General features: G+C 33.8%; 1 protein-coding gene and 1 pseudogene across 1 annotated transcript in view; both read right to left on the bottom strand.

The window, feature by feature from the left end:
* The window catches only part of RALGAPA1 (Ral GTPase activating protein catalytic subunit alpha 1), a 239,831-nt gene that overhangs the window by 2,524 nt on the left and 212,811 nt on the right, over positions 1-24,496 (bottom strand). The window contains exon 40 of the mRNA XM_081829769.1: positions 7,403-7,527. Within this exon, the coding sequence (XP_081685895.1) occupies positions 7,403-7,527 (125 nt within the window). The remainder of the gene's footprint in view (positions 1-7,402; positions 7,528-24,496) is intronic.
* On the bottom strand, positions 18,834-21,912 carry LOC145723320 (magnesium transporter NIPA2 pseudogene; annotated as a pseudogene).

Raw genomic sequence — 24,496 nt, 5'->3', positions numbered from 1 at the left:
AATTGAAGTTATGAATATTGAACAATCAAAACTGTTCAATAAGGGTTACTACAGAGATGTATTATTAAGAATCTATCTTGGTAGAACCCTTCAAAGTGTTTTTACAGTGAAATGCTATAATCATACTTAAGAACAAACCTAATCAAGGAAGAAATATTTTCTCACTACTTAGAATTCAGGTTAATTGCCTTTCTTTTCAAAATAATTTCTCCAACATTCTTTCTTTTCTAACTGAAATGAGGTTGGCCTTCAAAATACAAGGAGAAGGAAATATATTTCTGTTCACCTTTACTCTTCCTGAAGATCTGAATTGGTTCAGACTGGACCCATACTGGAAAACCTAGAGGAGAATATGAATCCATGGCCCTTTTTAGGGAAGCACTGCAGATGGATGGCAGAAGGAAGGTGAAGAGCGGTAGCTCATGCTTTTCTGGTAATGCATATTATTCCCGGCCAATCATGAGAGGCCTTCCCATGACTGTTTACCTTAAGATGGCCAATGTTTTCTAGCGGAGGTTTTGGGAGGAAGAGAACTACCACTGCATTTCTTTCTTTGTTGTGAATGAAGAAATGGAGTAGCGAGCAGAAGTGAGGAAACAAAAGAAAAGACAGATAACAGATATGAGAGACACAGTGCAGAATTGTACAGGTGTTAACCGAGGAGCAGAGAAGAGAGTAATCAAGTTTTTATTATGAAATTGGGCATGCAATGCACTAGGGTGATGGTGTTTCACAATGGACAGTGCTTTGTAAATTCAAATGTTATACTTACCAACTAACAAGTTCAAATAGGAAAAAAAAGAAAAGAAAAAAAGTCTATGAGAGATTCTATAAACATCACTTTTAACGTGTTCATTGTACTGGAGGCAGTTTATCCTAATCACTAAGTCATAAAATCCCCAGAGCTGTACTGTCCAAGACAGTAGGCATAGCCATATTAAAATTAATTAAAAATTAAGTAAAAATAAAAATGTGGGTTCTTGGTGTACTAGCCACATTTCAAGTGTTGAGCAGCCACATGTGGTTAGTGGCAAACCAAAATGGACCGTGCAGATACAGGGCATTTCCATCGTCATAGAAAGTTTTACTGGAGAATATTGCTTTAGAGTATGCCCAAATCAAAGAATATTTTCCTCAAAAACAGCAATTTCTCCATGTCTCCCTTACTGCCTGCAGTGTGAAACCCCCTTCAATGAACGAGAGTCAAATCAGGCTTTTTAGTGTGTGTGGTATATAGCTTATCAGTACCTACTCACGTTTTGGCAAATGATATTTATGGAATATACTCAGCATATTCAAACTCTATAAATACTTTACAGTGGATAGATCTCAATTTTAGATGTAAAGAATACAGTGATACCTACCCTTCATTTCACACCCTATTCTGCCCAAGTATTGATTTCTATCACATGAGTCATAAAGAATGTTGCTTTATTTAATCACTTCTATTATTAATATATCCTCAGGTGGAAAGTATCTATAGGCTCCTATGTTTGTTCATACTGTATCTCTAACATTCTTACAGTACTCAGTACACACTTTATCTTGATGGTGTAATTGATTCATATATTGTGCACTGGTTACAATGAACTATTACAAATAACATGCTGAATATGACTTTGGGAGTCTATACACATTATAAAAGGGAACTCAATGGATTGTTATTTATTGTGGCTTTGTTTGTACTGCTTGCTGACAGGTATGACTGGTTTAAAACTGCTAGGTATTGGTTAAATAATAGCCTTTAAAAAAATATTGTGACTTTGAAAGTAGTTCCAATGAATACTGAACTAAGGGGTTCTGTGATGTGTTAGGAAGAACATGGGCATGGGTTAGACAGGCCCAGGTTAAATGCCAAATCTGGCATGTTACTAGCTGTTGGATCTTGGGCAAACTGATCTAAGAGGTTTTTTGTTTTGTTTTTGTAAAATGGAGACAACAGTAGTTATTTTTCAAAGTTGTGAGGGATGAAATGACTACATATGCAAAGATCCTGTAGCACACGGTAGCTACACAATAAGTTTAGCTATATAATAAAGCTACTAAACAGAGAAGAGTAAAATTTAATAGACTTTGGATCAGAACAGATGAGGATTAGAAGAGACAGAAGTTAGAAATGTTTTTGAAGAAAATGACCACTTACAAATATAACCATTGAAATGTGGAGAACAGAATATACTGTTTAGTTTTGAGGATGTTAAAGAACTTATCCACTCTTATGCTGATATTCCTACAAAATATAACCTTACTTATTAAAGTTTATAGACTACCCCAATAACCTTACTGCTTTAATATTGTTAAAGGAGTTGATTAGTGATTAAGATTAGCATGCATGCACCACCACTGGATGTCCTAAAGGAAACCATATATAATTTATTTTTTTAAGTAATCTCTACGCCCAACATGGGGCTTGAACTCATGACCCTGAGATTAAGGGTCTACTACTGAACCCTACTGACTGAACCAGCCAGGCACCCCTAAAATTATATAGTACAGGAATAGAGGCAAACAAAGTGGTTTCATTTTGAAAATATTAAAAAACTGCCATTATTGCATACTTAGAACATATTAGTCTAAAGCTTGTCATATTTTATCTCCTTACAAATAGAGAAAACTGGGTTTTGTGGATAATGAATAACAGAACTAGGATTTAAATCCAGATCAGTCTGATTCCAAAGCCCATACTTCTCCCATGGCAACCTTAGCTATTAAAAAAAAAGGATTTTTTTTAGTGCGTGGAAAAATAAGAGTCTTTGAGAATCTTTAACAATTTCTAATTTATAAATATGACAGGTTTTGGGCAGTTTCTCTCAACAGCAAGAAGGGACTGAAAATATTTAGATTACATTGGTAATTACATAGGTAATATAATAGTAAATATAATAGTCTGACTCTGAAGTCAGACTCTGGCTTTACCAAGAATCAGGTGACTCTGGGTAAGCTCCCTCGCCCCCCCCCGCAATAGAACTGCCATGAAGATTAAATGAGAGAATGCATGTATAGTACTTCGCACAGTGCCTAGCACTCAGTAATTGTTCAATTATTCTTTTATTATTTTCATTATAAAAATTTTACATCTGAATGAATGTTCTATGTGGAAACTGAACCTAGTAATTATTGTCACAAAAGGTTAATGGGACTTTAAGACTGATATTATTTGCCTCTTGGACAACAACACATAATAAGCCAAATTTTCAAGTTCAAAATACTGAAAACAGGATACAATTTGGCTGCTTCTAATTTCAGGCTAGCCTAGTGATACATGTGATTAGGAATCTGTTTTAAAAACACAGCAAACAAATATATAGCTCCTGTTATATGTTGAAGGAAACCGATTACTGGCACTAACAAATAATATTTAGGATATATATAAAATAACTATCTTCTGAGGAGCTACAACGTGTTCTTTCAGATCATTTCAAAGCCTGGGAAGGGGAGGAAAGTTTAAAATAACTTTTAAAGAGGGACACCAAGGTCAAGAGGTTACCTAAAGCAGTGGTTAAATTTTGATGATTTATCCCTTTTGAAGATTCAGAGAGAGCGATCTGACCATCATAATACTATCCCATCTACATGAGGCAATACAGATTTTGTGAATTAGGAGCAAAACTGAAATTAGAAGGAAGATTAGACGCTACTGTAGGTCTTCATCATCATTTTATCTAGATTATCTCTTATTTTGATGGCATAGAAATAGTTGAATCTAACTACTAATTTTCATTATTTAAATAGGAACCTATATGTAACCTAAAGGAACCTAAAGGTCATTGGTCTGTATGTAGAAATATACGTATATTTATGTGTGTATGTATATATATGCGTAATAGAGAAAAACACCAACCAACCCTCTAATATTTAGAGTGCTAAAATTTCTAACTTAATTTGTAGAAAAACAATAAATCCAAAGGGCAGTATCCACTCAATTAAAATAACAAAATATCAGAGGTAATTATAGATACACTACACAATAAGCATTCAAAAATATTTGTGGCTAATGACAGTAAAAAAGACATTAATACTGAAAAAATTATGGGTGTACTGTCGATGTTGACATGGAGGAAGACAATATTTACTGTGTACTTTCAGCAAAATATGATCCTGTTTCTTGTTGCTGGCATTCTAGAATTTCTTTTATTAAAGAAAAAAAAGACTTGAATGTAATGTTAGGGAAAAATATCTAGATTTTGAACTGGTTACCAGTGTAATCTGGCGAAGAAAAGGAGTAATTTCATTTTAAAGTTTAGAGTCAGAGAAGAGATGTTCATGAATATAAAAAAAGTTTAAAAAGGAGGTCACTGTAAAACTTTTGATATTTTCCACACACATGCCTGACAAAGATAAAGGGATTTTTTTCCTGTAATTTTTTTTTAAATAAAGGACAAGAAAAATCTAATAATGGTTTAATGTAGTTATGGGAGATCAACAAAGTGTGACATCACAATATCTCCTTCAATGACCTTAGGGATAAAAATAATTTCCCTTAAGTATCAGTCTACTGTCACAGAGTCCATTTTGAGAAAATACAGTTATGAAATTTATGGATCAACTATGATACACCAAAAATGTTTTTCATACTTATTTAAATAATACTAAAAATTATCCAGAAGAATCCTCTCTTGGATTTCAATTCAAACAGTTGGTACATTAGTGTTAACCAGAAAGCAGGTTTTAGATAATCTTGAACCAAGTTATTAGTAAACTTAAAAAAAAAAAATATTTTTCCACACTATTCCATGGAATATAATTATATAATAGGACTGGTTAGAAAGAACAGATTATATTCATTATATGATCATACTGGCATTTCTTTAAAACTTAATTTCAAATTATTGCATTTGTTATCAATTAGTGCTATCTTATATACATGGAGTATGCAAAGGAGAATCTAAAGTTGATTCTCAATTGCAATTTGAATGCATTTCTTCAATGTGACAACTAAATTTTATCATTATGCAAAAAAGTAAAAATGAACCTAAAAAACTTCACACTATTATGTAATTTTTGCAAACCATAAGTCAGGTTCCTATTGCTATTACGTGGTTATCTCACTTCTTTCTCCCACCTTGACTTATAACTTTAAAGGGAGTTCTAGTGTATGGAGTGGTTTATGATAGGATAATCAAAATCTGAGACAGGAAGAAAAAGATAATCATTCTTCAGATATCTTAATGTTTTTGCTACTATAGAAGGAGCAAATATTTCACTTTCTTCGTATTGTGTTGAACTGAGAACCACCCTGATAAAAATATTTTATCTTTCCTAAGTATTAAAGTCTGCAAAAAAACAAAACAAAACAAAACAAAACAAACCCAGAAAACCCCCAAGAATGTATTTGGTAATACTGGAATAAGTTATTTACAGATAAAAACATCCTTCTAAAACTTAGGGTGCAAGTTTTTATAATGATTCCTAAGGGCAAAGACAACTTAAAAAAATTAACTGAAAATAATCTGTAGCATAGTATTATGTTAAAATTCATATGTTCATTACTATTGAGATAATGAAATTTTAATAAAGTAGTAAAATAGATGAAAAATGAAGCCAACAGAACCTTGACTTTGTTGCTGAGTCTCAGAAAGCAAGAATACTACTCCCCATATTATGTATCTGACCAAATGTGCAGGATAATATGCACAATATGAGAACATTAAGAAGAGGAATATGAAGGACTCCAGTTGGTAAACAAGTACAACATGAAAACTGATGGCTTTTATCAATTTAAGGGGGAAGTTAATCTGAATATGGTCCTATTATCAATATTTTTCACTTGTGAAACTTATGATTCGACTATGTGATATATGAAAGTGTTATTCATACCTACTTTAATAATGTCTGGTATTTTTCAGATATTCTCTCTTACTAAAAAATGAAACTTCCAGTTGTACTTAACTAGTTTTTATTTTGTTGTTCATTAATTTACTTTTAGTATTTTTTTTTTAGCATCATTCTTAATGCCAAGCAGAGTTATTTTAGATTGTCGATCCACTGAAGTGAATCTAAAGACTTTTTAATCTCTTTCTCTTTCAAAAGATTCAACCTAGTCTACATAATTTTCCTCTTTGCTAGGTCTTTTATATTAATTTGGAAAGGGCTCTAAGTTTTTTGGTAAGATTATTTTTATAATGGCCAATTAAATGAAGACAGGAATGGAAACTTTATCAACTAAATCTCAATTGAGAATTAGCCTTTTCTTTCCCCAAAATAAATGAGGCCAGAAAAGGACTATTATGCCTCTTAAATACAAAGAAAACTTACATATCATAAAAGAGAATTTTAAGGTTTCTTATGATGAACTTCAAATATATTGTATTATTTTTTCTTGTTCCCTTGAACACTATTAAAATAGTCATCTTTGTATTCCAGGTGCCTAGTATAGTACAAGGCACATAACAGAATAAGCATCTGATGAGTTAAGATATGCAATAACAATGCGCAACACATTACCAAATACAAAGACACACCATTTCAGCTCAGTAATACTAGCTTTTTTCATGCTGAGAAACAAAAAAAGTCAATACAACAAGATCTAACTAATTTGAACCAAGGGTTGCTTCTAATTATTAGTTATTTTTATCCCAGAACCAGGGTTAGTGTTTCATGCAGACCTGGGTTAGTAAGTATAATTCTGGAAGAAATTTAGTGACAATTTCTGAAATGTTTAGTATAACTGAGGGCAATGTTAAGTTTGCTTATTGAGTTACAAGCTTAGTGCTTGCTAGTTTTTAAAAAAGGAAATGGGGGAAGAACAAAGGGTGTTTTGGTTGACACTTTGTCTTACCTTCAGATAAACAGAACTGATATTTAATGATCTAAAGAGGGAAAATAAAATAAATGAAACAATCATAAGGAGTGCACAGTATCACAGAAAAGGAAGGCCATGAGTCATTTATTTTCTTACTGATTTTTTCAAAATTAGTTAATTGTAAAAATGCAGTACCCTCTTACAGTCTTTAAGTATCATAAAATAATTTACCATACCAACCACTTCTAAATCTAGACAGTTGTTTAACTTTATTTGTAAAATTAGAGATAAGGCAATATTCTTGGCCATAAAATTTGATCCTCTAAAGGTGAGAGAGAGTACGTGCTCAACTTGTGTTTCTTTTGCAGATACTTCAGTAATGATCCCATGAAACACAACAGTCATGGCCAGTAGCTCAGATAAAATGTGGTGCATGTACTTTTATGAAGATTGTTGACTTCTCAAGGAACTGCATTTAGGTAAAAGAAAGTATAAGTTAAATTTACAGGCCAAATTAACTCTTAAAAAATGAAAAATGTATTTCAATAACTGGAATTTCATTCAAGCAAGTTTTCTATTATTTTAAGAGTTTAGGACAAAAGGGTATTGCATTTCAAGTTCCAGTAGTGACAAGTAACTAATACTCGCTTTTAGTCTTACCGGCATCAGATGGTAAATGATGGTAGGGAGCTGGAGAAAAAACCTGTGCTGCAAAATCTTCAAATGTCGTTGGTTCTAAATGGTGCTGGACAATTGTTTGCAGGTAGCGTGCTCTCTCTTCATAGCTGATTCCCTTCAGTTAAGGATGTACTTAAATGCAGCTTACAGTGGAAAAGAACAGATCTTATCAAAAAGGACCACTCAGATTGCTAAGCCATTACTTCTTAATAAATGTACTTAATAAATTCACTGCTCTTACATATCATTTAAAAGTATGGCTTTTTAAGGAGCAAAAAAATAGTTTTTAACATAAGTTAAAAGGTGATTTTTCAGGTGATACCACTATACACGGCAGCTTAAGAGGGAGACATTTACTAGAAAACAGTGATAATACTACTAACCTGTTGGAAGAAAGAAAGGTAACCATTTACTTGAGAAAGGATTCAACTGCTATCAGGTCAGCCTAGGCTCATTTTGTCTTGTTAAATTGGCTTCAATCTGCAGATTTACTCTGCAAAGCCACACAATAAATATTAGAATGCTGCTTAAAATACTGTCTGTAATTCTGTATTTTTCATTTATAAAAAGGCTTATTGTGAGAAATTCCTGCATATCTTCTTCTTTTTCTAAAATCCTTGTATTTTCCCAACAATTGTTCTCATTTTGAATGGAAGACTACTGTTGCTGTAATCCTCGATGTGGTTAAGATAAATACATAGTTGAATCTGTACGTCAGGAAGAAATATCTAGTCAATTATAACACTGAAACAAGCAGGAATATTTGCAAAGAGTCCACAGGACTCCTAAATACTGTCTAACAAAGCATCTACAGGGCACTGACACTGACAGAAAAATACTGTACTTCCCTTTCACCACGTTTTCTTCTCTGATATTATTGACAAGCAACCAGTACCTTGAAGTGTTGTTGCTTTTGAACAACCCACTCCAGGCTTCCTGTTTCAGCAGGCCTGATTGTGCTGTTAGCACAGAGAGGGCGAGAAAGGGAGAGAATACTTCTGTCGCTCACGAAAGCAGCTATGGAAATGGCTGTCAAAATGCAGAGCAGCAGGCAGCAACATACAATTATCAGGGAAACTCACATGCTGACTTCATGTCGTATCGTTCCTGAACTGAGAAATCAGTTAACCTTCCTTGTACAACTTTTAAAAGTTGTCCTGCTGTATCAGTGTGCTATGTTGACAGGCTCTGCAGAAGACATTTACATAAATAGGAAGGCTAATAAAAATTTGCCTATGGGTTTTTCTTTCTTCACTGAATTTTTTCCAACACCCATTATAATTTATTTTCCTCAGAACTCTTTATTTTTTTAAAACTGCAATTCAATTACTGTAGCTCTTCATTTCCAGAAATTGTAGACTAAGCCTACAACCAAGAGCAAGAAAAAAAATTGGTAAGGAAGAAAGTGATAATTCAATTGGAGCTAACACAGCCATAGTTACATTTACAAAAGGTTATTGATTAAGAAGAGGAAAAAAGCTAAGAGTTAAAGGTAAGACTATATTCATTAGGTACTTAGACTGTGATGTCTTTTGCCCTCTAAATGGCTTGAGTACTCTCTTCTCGAATTACAATTTATTTTATGCATTAAATATTGAAATCTGAATTCCAATTTCTTGCAATCCATTATTTTCAATTATGTACACTGGGATTGAACTTTGAAGAATTCTACTTCTTGGGAGAAGACGCTATATTAAAATGATCAGTGGAAAGGATTTTATGGAAGAAACAGATATTTTTGAATGTTATCTTAGAAAAGTAATATAGCACACTTTAAAAAGGAGGTATATGGTTATAAGTGGAAGAGGATGAAACTGATGGTTCAATCTAAATAATACCACATATCTCACAACTTGTTGGGAAGTACTTTTTTCATTGGGGGAGATTCACAGCTGCCGAATTTTTTGCAGTTAATAGAGTCCTTTGATTCACAGCAGTGCCCCTTGTACAAAAAATACTGGCCTTTGTGTATTACCAGAAACTAATTTTCTATTTGGCTGAAAAGGGAAAAATGGGGTTATTGCTTCTCCCTCCTACAGAGCTTTTCATTATGCCTGATGCACTCAACTTCTAAGCTCTTCTGAGAAAAAAAATAACTGAAGAGGCAAGAGGTAGAAAAATGAGCTTGTTAGCACATTAGAAGTGAAGTATCTTGGTGGGCCCTAGAAATTCCCAGTGGTGTGTTAACTTATCACTCTATGCATGCTGGCACTGATAGTCTCCCAATTGATCACTCTCTTTTCGCACCAAAGGTGCTGCCAGGAAGCAAAGGCTGGAGGCCCACAGGAGAACAGTCTGCTATCAAAACAAGCTGTTTTTAAAAGTCTGCTTGAATGGGTAAAATGCTTCATGAAAAGTAGGGTGGAGACACCTACCTGCTTTTAAAATGCTCTACTTTCAGAGGGCCTATAAATGAAGTATTTTACTTTATCTTATTATATTTAGAGTTGACACAAAAAATTAGGCAGATAGAAAGCAAATGTTAATATTTCTAAAGCCAGGAGGATAGTTCCAGTGTAGTAAAATTTAATAGAGGAATGAATATCTACATAAAAGACATCTGGACTGTAATTCTATTTCACTATTACAAAACTGAAGAAACTCAAATATAAAGCTATATAAACTAAAATTACCCAGCTATAATGTATTCATTTTGTATAAAAACACGGGATGTATTTTTTTTATTACAAAAAAATCTTCATTAAGGAAAATGATGCTCTAAAAGATTTTTAAAAGTTCAAGTCTAGGTGGCAGAGTCAGTGAAAACAATCATTAATGGTTGAATTTAAATGAAAAACCGTAGGACTTATCAAAAATTAGGCAGGCTAATGTCCGACAGTTTCCTTTTTGGGCAGTTGTTTATGGTAACTCACCTTCGAAAAGCTAAATATTCTTTATAAACAACATCGAAACAAACCAACCTAATCTATAGTACTTACATTCCTCCCCCCGCTTCTAGAAAAACATATATTAAAGAGATGTAAGGAACTCTACTTAAACCACAGTTCTGAGTCCATAAACAGGATATTTTGTGATTGAGATGATGATAAAATCAGTCAAAAACAGTGCTGTTAGCATCTGCAATGGTAACCATAATCCAAAGCTATTAATTCCTATATCTCCTCATAATAGATCAGACACTTATTCCTTAAAAGGCAACTCTCTAGGGAAGAGTTATTAGTACCTATAAATTGAGTGGCATACACAAACTTGATCACTAGCAACAACAGGATAGCTCAAGCTATATTCCTACTGTGAGTGCATGTTGCCACTGGCATTGAAATTAAAAAAAACTGAAACGGGTGAGATGATAGATAGGGAATGGTAAAGAAATTCAAAGCAAAATTTAAAGTACAAGTCTACGTTGAATTAAGGTTTTTGTTGTAAATTTAAAACAACCCAAGCCAAAACTAGCTAATAAAATGCCACTTGATGAGGGAGACTTTCAGCTGGTAGGAATCTTTAATACAGAACTAGCCAATCAAAAGAAATAACACACAGGTGCTGCAATCACGGCAATATAATTATCCACTAATCCTCCTTCCTTCTACTTTGCAAAAGCAGAAAAGGGGGGAAGGAATATTCCTATTCTAAAGATAATAAAGGGAACTAAATATTTTTTCTAGTATTAATACTTTAAACCTAATCTGTGCTTCATTAATATTAACATTATTATTCATTTTAAGTAACTACTTTTGATTTTAAACTTACATAGGAAATTATTTATGGCCCTCTGTCACTGTGTCAAGACCAGCTGTCAAGAAACTGGGGTTCAATTTCAGCCTCGTCCTGGAAAGCGATGCATGAATTTTCTGTGCTGCAGTTTATCTATATGTTAAATGGGGATACCACCACCTGCTCCTATTTATGTAAGAGGGATGCTGAAGATAAAAGATATAAATATAGGGTAACCCAAAAGTCTGCCTACATCTGTGCTAAACATAGTTTTTCTGACTTTTGGTTCAAGTTTTTGTAAATAGCAGGTGCTGTCTCCCTGAGGGCAATTTTCAACGTCTGTTTAAGGAATATACCTGTATTCATGTGCAAGAACTCTGATAATATTTGTGGCATGTACAGAGGGACTTTTGACTTATTCTTATGAGAAAATGATTTCTCATGAGAAAAAGACAATATGAAGAAAAGAAGGATAATTAGTACACTTTTCAATTTTACTAATGCATAGGGAGGATATAGAAAAGGTAGATTTGGTTTTAAAGAAGCAACAACCTTTCATTCTCTACAATTTTCTTAATAATCAGAATGTAACTGTGAACTGCTTTTACTTAAAGCAAGAAAGAGAAAAACCTTCAGTTTTGTGATCACTAATTCCATGGCATGCCCAGTAGGTTTTATACACATTTAGCTCAGCTTTAATTTGTAACTAGTCTCAAAAAAAACTGAAGTGTGTGTGTGTATAATATTGTACATAGCAAGAATGAGTATGAAGTATTTTTCAGAAAATGCAGTTATGAAAATTACAATTTTAAGTATATGTCTGAGACCTATCACTGCTTAATTATAATTTCCTCTTTAAGTTCAGATTTAATGCTTGCTTTCCTAAACAAGAAAAAAATATTGGCTCCTTTTTAAGTAAAGGCAAAGTATGTAGTGTGTTTATATCTATACTCAATATCATAGCCTCAGAGATTTAATGCCCATTCTGAAATTCCTAAATTAGTAAAGCACTTGCCTGCACTCAGATATTTCTGTGGCTTCTTTGCTGTTTTAACACTTAGGAATTTTATCTCCCTTCTCTGTATGGAAGATTCCAAGAGCAGTAATTGTAGGAAGAGGGAGGAGAGCACTACTTACAATATTCACCAAGTTTGTAAGATGGTTGGTGGGAGTTTTCACATCACAGGACTCAACAAATGCCACAAATGAGGGCCTCCCCCTGCTCTCAGAGCCAGTTGATAAACACCAAGTATGCCTTCTTCTTTGTGCTTATACTCCTAATAAACTAGTGGGGAGACTAATGTCATAGGGGCAGAGACCATGTCCTTTTTATTTTTACATATCCGGCACCTAACACAAGGCACAGAAGTACTCAATGACTGTTTATAAATTATAGAAGGAATGAATAAAGCTGGTCTGATAGTTAATAAGGAGACTGTTATGCAGACAGCCTCCTTCCTTTAATCCCAATTTGGCTCTCCAGAAGCAAAACCCTTTTGGTCCAATATAGTTGGGACTTTGCTAAGATTGGATTTAGAGACAGAGTTTGAATTCTCCTGTGAGAGTTTGGTTCCACCCCTACCCTTGATCTTGCTGACCTTCTTTGGAAGAGGAATAAGTATGTATGTATACATACATAAAGTGTAGTATTAAGAAAAAAGAAAACTAGTAACTTCAAAAAAAATCTAATTGCCTAAAAAAGAAATTCTATAAATCTTGAAAGTAATTACAACTCATTACAATTTAGCACTGATAAATATTTTGCCCCACTGGTTGTGAAAATTTTTTAAAGAAATCTTTAAAATTTTCATAAATTCTACAGTGGTATGAGGCAAGAAATTTAGTTAATAAACTAATTCTATTCATTTAAGTGGCCATCTGGAAAGAAAGGAGAAAGGAAAGAAATGTCGAGAAAATCTCTAGATAAAAATCAAATGAAGGGTCATTTCAAAAAGTTTAGGCAGATTTCTAAAACTGCGCTGGTACACTATAAGAACAGATGTAACAATACTCTTGAAAAATCATATTCAGGTTTTTAAGAAGACTTTGAGAGGGTTTATCCCAGGGCATCATTTATTGAGAATAATTTAGGACAGTCCGAACTAGAGGAAGGATACAACAATCATCTACCAACATTACTTTCAGGAAACTTAGCAAAATCAGCAAAATGTTTATTCGGCAATAAGCCTTGCCTGGATGGAGAATACAAACAGAGATTTGCTTGGAAAAACAAACCTGCTGATCTGTAGAGTTGGCACTAGAACCTTGGTCATTTAATAGTCCAGTGCTCTTTGTATATCCAATCTCAATGATTTCAGTTTTGTGTGGAGAAAAGAAAAGGCATAGAGGCATTTTAGTTAGCTCAAGGATGGCCAACAGAATGACTGTTAGCTTAAATTTGAAGACTGCCATTTTTGAAAAATGTTTGCTTATATACTAGATATCATATATAATACAGGAAAAATCCTTGGCATGGTCTAGTAAAAATGAGAAAATAAACCATATTTGACTTTTTAGTTCTAAAGGGCCTTGAAATTATCTTCAAATATTCTGCAGCAATGTCATTACACAGGGTCTTGGAGAAATAATAAGTTTTACTGAGATATAGGATATATGTAGATATATTTTGTAAGTACATCTCAAAGATCACATGGTTGCTATTAGCAGTAGTAAAGGGTCATATTTTCTTGAAATATACAGGGCAATTAAGTACCCCATGGCCTAGGCACTGCTCATCAATAAGATGAAAGTAAACTATACTTGCTTACATTATAAAGCAAGATCTGGTAAATTAATACTCACTTCTTTCCTATAGTAGCTAATCAAGACACATGCAGTGTAGCTCTTATACTGTAAAAATTTCCCCTAAGTAAATGGAATGAATCTTGGTACTGTTTATTTGTATTACCTTAACAGAAATTCTTCTGAAAGTCTGCAACAGGTTGTAACAAATTATTTTGTATGATTTTTATGATGCATTATACTAATGAAATTCTTTAGTAGTTGCTACTATCTACGCAATGAAGGAAAAGCTGTGATTTGTCAGAGTAGACAAAGCTGGGCTTTAATCCATCCTTTTAACCATACTGCCAAGTCTATATTGTTTTCACTGCGTCTCAATTAGGAGACAGGCAGGACACCTGGTACTTCTTTATCTAAGTCCCATGGGCTGCCAGATGACTCAAAATCCATAACAGGTGCTAAGGCAGTGTGAGGATAGTCCTATTATTGAAAGCTGGAGTTGAATAAAATTTGGACCATATATAATTGCTCATAAATCAGTCAATTACTAAATGAAAACATTAAGTAAAAAGTTGATAAGCCCAATTCTACCAAAGTTCATGTAAATACATTTAAAAAGATTAACCTTAAATAAATAGGATTAAAAATTTAAACCTCCCTAAAGGTTCTGAAAATCCTTCCTGATTTAATAATCCAATAATCACTGGTGGTTTCTAAAAAGCACTAACATGATTATGAAATATGTATATTCCACTTTCATGAAAGTTGTATGAAGTAAAACATCTAAAAGAAAAACTGAGTTACCTAGATTTCAAATTCATTAAATTTAAAATTTTAAAGTTAAAATTTTAGATTCTCATTCTTGGTTAAGATGTACTTGAAAATATTATCATTAAGTAATAACGAGACTTTCACAGTCAATACAGAACTGCTTCAGAATCACAAGTATTAGACTAAGACTTTAAAAAACATTAGGGGATGGTTAGAAACACTTTGTTCCTTTTTGGAACAAAAATTTCAGTACATTATAGTTGAGGAAATGAATGTATGTGTTTGAACTAAATGCTAAACTTGGGATTCTTGTTAGAAGATTGCAAAAAGGAAAAAAGTTAAGTGAAATTTTACAGTGTACAATTACTTACGTGTTATCTCTACCTAAATGTGTACTAACTTAATTAAGATTTTGTTTAAATGCTATAATTATCAGGAGTACAGAAAAAGTGATTTATTATCATGGTAAGTAGTTACAAAGTACAACAAACTGTCATTTAAGACTGTGTCATAGAATCTATGATAAACAGTATATTGGCTTAAACTAATGCACTATATGCCCCTAGGGAATGATGGGCTTAGAGACTGGACTTTAACATCAAAATCTACCCATTAATCTTGACTTAAATATAATCTATTCTGCAGTAAAAGGAAGAATGGGCATTCAATGAATTACTGTTTTTGAAATACTGCACTGGTGCCCATTTACTAAAAGCATTTAAGGGGACATGAGGAGATGGACAACTAGTAAATTTTACAGACTGTTACTATTTCACAAACATGCATTTGATTTTTCACCAACTTAGCAAGAACATCCCATTTAAAAAAATTATAAATTAAAGGACATGTTGCAGAAATTATAATATTGCAATATAATTTAGTCAAGTTCAGCTAAAATCATCACCTATGGAAATATGCTGTAGGGTCAGGATCCTAGGGGCTGAAGTAAGCTGAAGTAGATCATTGTTTCTTTGCATCAGAATCACCAAATGCTTGATTAGACTGACCAGAAAAAAATGGAAAGGCCAGCAGTAGCGTTTATACAAATATCATGGCATACAACGCTTCATAAAAAGGGAAAGAACCCTCAGATTTTTAAATACACCTGAGAAACAGACTTCGAGGAGAGAGAGAGAACCAGAAATGACTGAAATAGTTATCAGCTATTCATTTAAATGATAAATCTGGTATTAACCCTAAGATTTGCTGACTAGTTTATCTACAGTGGATTATTTTAGCACTTGCAATTGTTATGCATAAGATTAATTTACATTTCTATATTAATGTAGCTTGTAGGTATTCAGATATTTGGGAATTCTAAAAAACACAGTATAAAGGAAATTAAGCCAAATTTGTGTTTAACTTTATCTGATACATGGATTGTGGTTTTAATCCATTTTCCCTTATTTTAAATTAAAAAAAATTTTGTGAAGATTAAAAAAATACATTTTCATCTAAACATAAAAAGTATCATAAAGCAAAACTGACTTTGTTATAATCTGGTGGGTTTAAAATAGATAATGGCATGTTAACAAGGAATTACTACAGGTGGTTGCTTAAATATATTTATTTGCTTTCTTTTTATAGTAGGTATGTGCTAAATAAAAGTCAACACTCCTATCAAGAGAGTAAGTAAATGTAGAAACATCAGTTCTACAACAGCTATTTTTGCTCCTTCTCTTTTCTGAACAGCAATTAGTAAAGCAACCCCTTCCCCTCCTCCCTAGTGCTGTCAAGCTGTTCAGAGCAGTTTGCAACTCGACAATGGTACCATTGTGAATGCTCTCTGGGCTTCCTTCCCACAGAGAGTTAAATGGGCAGTTCCTGCTGCCCATGATTGGTGTCCAGTGAAATAATACTCAAGAGCCAGGTTTTATCAGCTTCACGCCAAAGAAGTGAAGCCAGGGAACCCAAGCCTTCATATCATACTGGACCATATGCCAACCCTGATGGCCCCAAAGGTTTATCACTATGAATCAGGATCCATCATGTCCCTTGTGAAATTTCACTTCACATACCTTATGTGAAATGCAAAGCTTCACTAAAAACCAAACCTTCTTTACAATTGGCATGAACAGATGGACGGTAACAGTGGTTTGGCAAGCAAAAGTTAAGATTTAAATAGGCTGTATTCTAGTGTTTGAGAGGAAAAGCAGTTAGAAGAAAATGGGGAGATTTGTGACCCATAGTTTAATTTTAATTCCATTATTGAGTTATTAAAAATTCAATGGCAAAACCCCTTATGTTTAGGAAAAGAATGGATTAAAAGCACTGCAATTCCTATGTCAAACAAGGTTAAAGACTAATTTCAGCTTTACATCCTTCATTCTTTGCTCTCTGAAATCCATAAATAGCATCTAAATCTACTGCTGTTTTTATATTTAAACAAAGACTAAAATAAAACTTGTACATTATGTAGTAGGTGTAGTGAACGATAATGTGAGCATACCAGTGCACCTTCATCACTAATATAAAAAACATAAGGGTTTAACAGAAAAAAAAAAAGTCCCTGTTCTATCACAGGTGAGAATTTAATGAAGATGGAAGTAGAGAAACTTCATTTTGTTATTTTTTTTTTTAAGTTTTTATTTATTTGACAGAGACACAGTGAAAGAGGGAACACAAGCAAGGGGAGTGGGAGAGGGAGAGAGAGAAGCAGGCTTCCTGAGGAGCAGGGAGCCCGATGCAGGGCTCGATCCCAGGACCCTGGGATCATGACCTGAGCTGAAGGCAGACGCTTAACGACTGAGCCACCCAGGGGCCCCTTCATTTTGTTATTTTAAGGACACCTGATAGAGTTCTCTACCTTCCTTGTATTGTATGCACTATATGATCTAACTGTTAAAGATTGGCGTATGTGGACCATACTACCACACTGGATTTGACAAAACAGGTAAGATGGTGTAGTGCTTTCTTTTCCTTTGCTCTTTTTGCCATGAAGCCAATGTACTATCAGAATAGGATAAAAAAATACCTCATTTATCAGTAACATAAAAAAGCATAATTGTTTGTAAAAGCACAATAAGGCATAAAAGTACTTTACAGGAAAAGTGTAAAGAAGGCTTGTTATACAAGAATGTGAGTCTATCATAAAACTTAAGATTATGAATATCTCAAATGCTCTTTTTGAAATGGCAAATATATATAAATATTATCAAACACTTAGAGAACTTCTTAGTCTTATTACTAGCTATTACTGTTCTTAGCCTGGAAATTACTGTATGACTAAGTATAAAAAATACTTTATTTAAATCTATAAACTAATTTTAGAAAGGCTTTACTATAAAAGGAAAATACATTCAAGCTGTGCTCTGCTATTCAAGAAGTAAAAATTATATAAAAGCAAAAGGAACCGTTACCCTTAGACACTGGCTGTTATATTATTGGTAGTAACATTACAAAATCAAGTTTATGTTTTGTTTTGTTTTTCTGCTTGACTGCATTATCTGGTTTGGACCTCATCTGCTATTACTCTTCCCTTTGCTTTATACCACCCAATACTGAGGAACTCCTTGTATTTCTTAGCCACATTACACTTTTATCCCTTCATGCTTCCTTGGTAAAACCATTCCTGGTTTCCTCCTCCCCACTATCCTCTCCCACTGTAATAATCACTTTTACCATCCTACTTTGCAGATATCACTACTGCTGGACTCCTCACCAGAGGGCACTTCATTCATTCACTACTCGCTCATTCACCCATCCATCCATCCAGATTGTAAGCCCCTGTACCAGACTGTAAGCTTTAAAAGGAGTGACTGTTTTTCTATCCCTAGCTTTTCTCTCACAGTGCCTCCTATATAGTAGGTAGTCAAGAAATATTTGGTGACTAAATGAAAGATCCCAAATTGCTTAGTGACCCTTTTTTGGGGTAAAGAAATATAAACTTTTTTTTTTTTACATGAACAAATTTGGATGCCACTCAACTTCTACCAAGATAGTCACCTTTTTCCCCTTTTATAATGACTTATAAGATTTTATTCCTTTATTTCCGAGAGGATCTTTTTTTTTTTTTAAAGATTTTATTTATTTATTTGAGAGAGAGAATGAGACAGAGAGAGAGAGCATGAGATGGGGGAGGATCAGAGGGAGAAGCAGACTCCCTGCTGAGCAGGGAGCCCGACGTGGGACTCGATCCAGGGACTCCAGGATCATGACCTGAGCCGAAGGCAGTCCCTTAACCAACTGAGCCACCCAGGCGCCCTTCTGAGAGGATCTTAAAATACTTATTTTAAAGTTATTTGATGTTGTTCAGTATAGCCTTTTTTAATACTTAAATCATCTCTCACTGGTGCATTAAGTGTTCTTGGTAGAGAATAAATATTGAAAATATCTCTAGAATTAATATAATGAAATAGAAAAAGAAGTTGGTCATATACTAAAGTCATTTTTGTGAGCTCCCATTGTTTAAATATAGGAAAAGTAATTATTGGTCTTTATTAGTATAATCATCTTTGGAGAACATTAAAAGATGCCATTTTCAGACACTGGTTCAATTCTACAAAATAAACTTCACTATTATCAAAAATTTATTACATAGCAGAGAGATTTACATTTATTGCCTTTATATCTTTTTGAAAGGACAAAGGCATATTTGCTAGACCAAAACTAAACATCTTTAAAGGCATGCAATAAAATATTCCCACAATGATTGTAAGGAAACCTCTCAAAATACCAATAACATCAACAGGCATATATTGCCTTTTAAAAAGAACAGCTGAACAAAATAAAACTGATATAAGAATATATTAGAATCACAACAGAAGTGTTGCACATATCCAGGGTCCCTGTTTAAATAATTACTCTGTGTGCATACATAGACTATAAGGTTTAGCAGTAAAATCCAGGACAGGGAGGAGGATGTTTAAACACAAGCTTTTAAAAAAACACACAAAAAAAACCCCCTTCAATAGCGATGCCCATCTCTTTAACACAGGAGACTGAAACGCTCCCATTAGCACATTGTTAAGTAAGAATGTTTGTCTGCTTTAGGGCCTACTGCAATGGTTAATATCCAAGGCACAAGGGCTGCAAGCATTTCAAAAGCCACAAAGCCTGGGTCACTTAGTTGGTGAGACATTTTATTTAAAGAATTCTCTTCTTTTGAAGTATGAATGACCACAATCATAAATCTTAGAGTTTGTAACAAATAACCAATTTGTCCATGAAGTTTAAGACTTTCATTTAGAAAATATGTAGAACAAAGGGCACTTAACAAGATACTGAGGGCTCCTAATGGAATCACTGATGTGGGTGGTGCAAACAGGTTCAAGAAGTGAAACTGAAGACATTAGCAGTATGTAGACTCCTATAGCTGCCCCTCCCAGCTCTCCTGTGGCTCCCACCTTCCTTGCCGTTCAGCAGGGAGTGTAAGCCTTCAGGACTATAACCACTGCTGCCTCTGTCCTTGGGGAGTGGGGGTGGGGGAACATTAAATTGTACTCTTCCTAAGACAACATCTGTCACTTCATCAAGACACAAGTGTTTTGGCTCACTTTTCTCTTTGACAGATCCTACCTGCCCCCCTGCCCTCCCGCAAGAAGTGGAGGGGGAAACCTCACTGACTACTGATCTCTGAAAATTATTTCCATTAAACTGTAATGCCCTCTTCTAATAAAAATATAATGATGAATCAGTCAAAATACAGCACCCTTGTGTGTATGCTATTCTGGCTTGTTCATGTATCAGAGGCAGTTTCTACTGTTCTTAGGTTTCCTTTTTTTACCTATCCAGCATGGTCTTACAGTTGTAGCCTAGACTAATACAAACCACCAAATGTAACAACAATGAACAACTTTTTTTTAAAAGTACACTGGGAAATGAATAGAAATTTTCTGTTAAAAAGAAAAATTGAACAGTTCATCCATCCACCCATGAATCCATCTACCCTAATCTGTACTATTAAAACAAATTGCTGGCCACTTATTGCTGTGCTAGAAGTTAGTTAGTGAAACCAGGATTAGTAAGACTTACTAATATGTGCACACACAGTAAGTCCTATAACAAAACGTTATAAGGCAGTATGTTGTTTAGTGAAGGAAACTTTTTTTTTTTTTTTTTTTTACAAAGTTTGGGTCATGCAGAACGACTATATTAGGTGGAAGATAGTAGCGAAGGGCATTCTCGGGACAAAAACATAGAAAAGAGAAGGGCATTCGGGGATGAGAAATATGGTCTAGCTAGACACAGGGTGTCCTGGGTGTCAGTGTGGTGGGACATGAGAGTAAGGATGGGGGCGGAGATGGAAGGAGTACAGGTATGTTTGACAAAACTACAGTAAGAGATATGAGGTTGGGAGGGTTAAGCTAATAAGAACTGCTTGCATGTAGTCAAAGAATTCACATAAAAATTTCAATACACAGTCAAGAGCCATCACAAGTCTTTTCATATACTTACATTTGTGTTTTAGAGGAGTATTTCTAGTGTAGAGCATAATAGTATCATCAAGTATCAGGTAACTACCATTTTCTGAGCTCTTGCTACATGACAGGCTGCTTAGTGCTTCATGCAGATAATTTAATTTAATCCTTACTACAGTCTTGAGTTTAGTACTCTTTTTACAGATTAAAATAAAACTTAATAAGTGGTTCTGGACTTCGAAACTCAGGCTGATATGCCAACAATCAGCTTCTACATTTTAAAATATAATTCATAAATTAAGGACAGTCCATATTTATGAATATTATCTTCTGAAGAAATAATCTTCAAAAGACAGTACACATAAAATTATGTAGTTTCTCAATAAACTCACTTTCTTCTAACACGAAATGGCAGCAATATTGATGGGCGTCCCTAAGAGGTTTTATAATGTTCTAACATAATGAATGGCCAACTACATTAGTGGAGCCAATCAATTACATTTCATTTCATTTTGGCTCTCATACTTTTGCAACAAGTTCTTTACATTTGAGTAGTAGAACTGCAAGGGATAACAAACTGTGACTAATTGAAGAATGATCATTGACTTCTGGTAATTTGTCTGATAACAGAAACCCAATTCTGGCATTTACAAAAAGGTCAAATCTAAACAGATTAGAACAAATCAAATAATATTGGTTTGGTAGGAAAGAATATTAAACCTAGGAAGAATGTGTTTTTTAAAGATGCCATTTAATTGTATAATATTCCCCATACTGTGTATTTCAGAATATCACATATATATTATATATATACATACAAAGCCCCTAAATATAAATTACAAGAATTATAACAGACATGCTGCATTCCATCTACTAAAATCTCACCCTGAGGCCCAGATTTTCTTTGCATTCTTCCTTTATTTTCTTACTCCCAAATAACTTCATCCTTAGAACTCCCAGAGCATTTCATCTATAACCCTACTATGTCACATTTTATCTTCTGTCTTAATTATTAATTTACATATTACTCTCTCCCCTATTAAATTATAAGCTTATTGGAGAAAAAAATTACCATTTACAGCTGCCCCTTCAACAACATGGAGGCTGGGGTGCCAATGCCCCTACAGCCCCAAAATCTTTTAACTGCCCCCAAACTGAACTACTAATAGCTTACTGCTGATCAGAGCCTTAGTGATAAGTTGATTAACACATATTTTGTATGTTATATGCATTTCATACTGTATTCTTAAGCTAGAAAAAAGAAAATATTAAAGTATTAAAAAATATTAAAATCATAAGGAGGAAAAAATACATTTACATTTTACATTATCAGAAAAAAGCCCACAAATAAGTGGACCTGTGCAGTTCAAACCTATGTTCAAAGCTCAACTGTGATTTGTCTCTACATGTTTCTCTAATCTTTACCACTATCATAAAAGTGATCAGGAAATATTTTTGATAGAAGAGTAACAGTACAGTTCTATTTCTTGAGCTGGTGGTAGTTAAACTGTAATTATTCACCATATAGTACATTTAGAATTTATGTACTTTTTTCAAATTATATTTTGCAGTAAGAAAGGTTAAAAAGAAAAATTAAGAAAAATGGGACATGTGAGACAGTTAATTTTGTCAACTTGGCTAGGTTATGGTATCCAGTTTTTGGTTAAACACCAGTCTTGGCATTGCTGTGATGGTATTTTTTCAGATGTGATTACCATTTACAATCAAGAGACTTTGAGTAAAGCAGATGATACTCTATAATGCATGTGGGTGGGCCTCAACCAATCAGTTGAAGGTTAAGAGAAAAGACTGAGGTCCCCACGGAAGTAAGGAATTCTACCTCCAGATGCCTTTTGACTCAGATTACAACATCAACTCTAACTAAGAACTCCTGCAGATTTCAGACTTGCCAGTCCCCCACAACTGTGTGAGCTAATTCCTTAAAATTAATCTTTTTCTCTTTATGTATGTATATACCTACATCCTATTGATTCTGTTTCTCTGAGAACCCTAATACAACATGATTATATACCGTAACTTCTGAAAATTTCTCTGTATAATAAATCTCATGTTAAAAAAAGAAACAGTACACACAGCATCTTATTTAACATTTGTACATAGTTGAAATGTCTCTAGGATAACAAAAATTGCTTTAAAATTTTTATTTAAGGTATAGAGTAATGATAGCCAAGATCATGAAATTAATACTACATTATTCCCACTGCAAAAAAAAGCCCCCCAAAATTAAAACAACAACAACAAAACAACCCAACCCCAACACACACACACACACACACACACACACACACACACACACACACACTCAACAGGTAACTAACAAATGATGGCTAAGATCAACCTGAAATACCCCTCAGGTCCACTGGTTACCCAGAATCTGCCTTTTCTTCCTCCCCAGCACTGCATTTCAATTCTAATTGTATGATCAAACCAACAAACTGAGCTTGAGACAAAAAAAAAAAAAAAAAAAATCACCTAGCCGACAAAGACCAAGGTTCCAAGAAAATGCTTTTCAAGTACAAGTAACGCAAGAAATGACAAGTGAAGTGAAGGAGAGGTTTCAAAGCTTGAAAGACAGTCATCAATACTGACAGATTACTGTAATTCTGGCTGCCAGCATGATCGATTTGGAGAGCATATGACAATCAATATTGTCCTCATTTAGTGAACAACATTAGATTCATAGTTACTGAAGATGTTCCCAGGATAAAATTTAAACTGTATTTAATGATCATAAATAGCACAATTTATGCTGTGGAATCTTGGTGGGTGTACTTTTATTGGGCATAAAATAACTAACACAGCAGCACAATTATCCAAATATAAGTGAGTTTATTATATATTCTTTTATCCCTTTATTTCTCTTATGAGGATTAAAGGTAGTAACTGGTGGTTTTCAAAGCCTACTTCTATTTCAATTTCTGTCATAATTTCTGTTAAGTTCCACTGATCTGTTTTAGAACACATGGTTTTCTTCCTTAATGGGAACTTATCTGGATTTGTCAAAAACATACATTTTAAAATTTAATATACTTCTGATATGTATTTATTATTTAAATTTCAAGACATCTATATTTCAATATCTTAAAAACACCTAGTAGTAACTTAGTATATAAGGTTGAATTTAAAAATCAAGTAATCTACCTGTATGAAATCATTTCCCCTGACATTTAGAATTAATATAGAACTTTGTGAATCCTTGTAAAAGATGACTATATATTCCTCAGATTAGCAAAGGCTAGGAGCATCTTTATTATATCCTTAAATAGTATGGGGAAATAATTTCCATATAGCTTCTAAATTCAAGCTTCCGAGTCAAGAAAAATTTCTTCGATCTGTCTGATTTTTATATTTTTATTCTGAGTGTTCCAGAAATGGTTCTGCTGATGTAAATTGTTCATATTTGCTGTGTAAATAAAGTGTTCATGTTTACTCTTTCAATCTGAAATTATCTCTCTTCATCTTAGAAATTTTCTCCAATGTGGTATCTATTAATGTCTCAGCAAGATGA

This window comes from Leptonychotes weddellii, chromosome 9, assembly GCF_054177405.1.
Source record: "Leptonychotes weddellii isolate Sample4059 chromosome 9, ASM5417740v2, whole genome shotgun sequence".
Lineage (NCBI taxonomy): Eukaryota > Metazoa > Chordata > Mammalia > Carnivora > Phocidae > Leptonychotes > Leptonychotes weddellii.
Note: the sequence above shows the minus strand (reverse complement) of the source record. Positions and strands in the feature narration are given on the sequence as shown.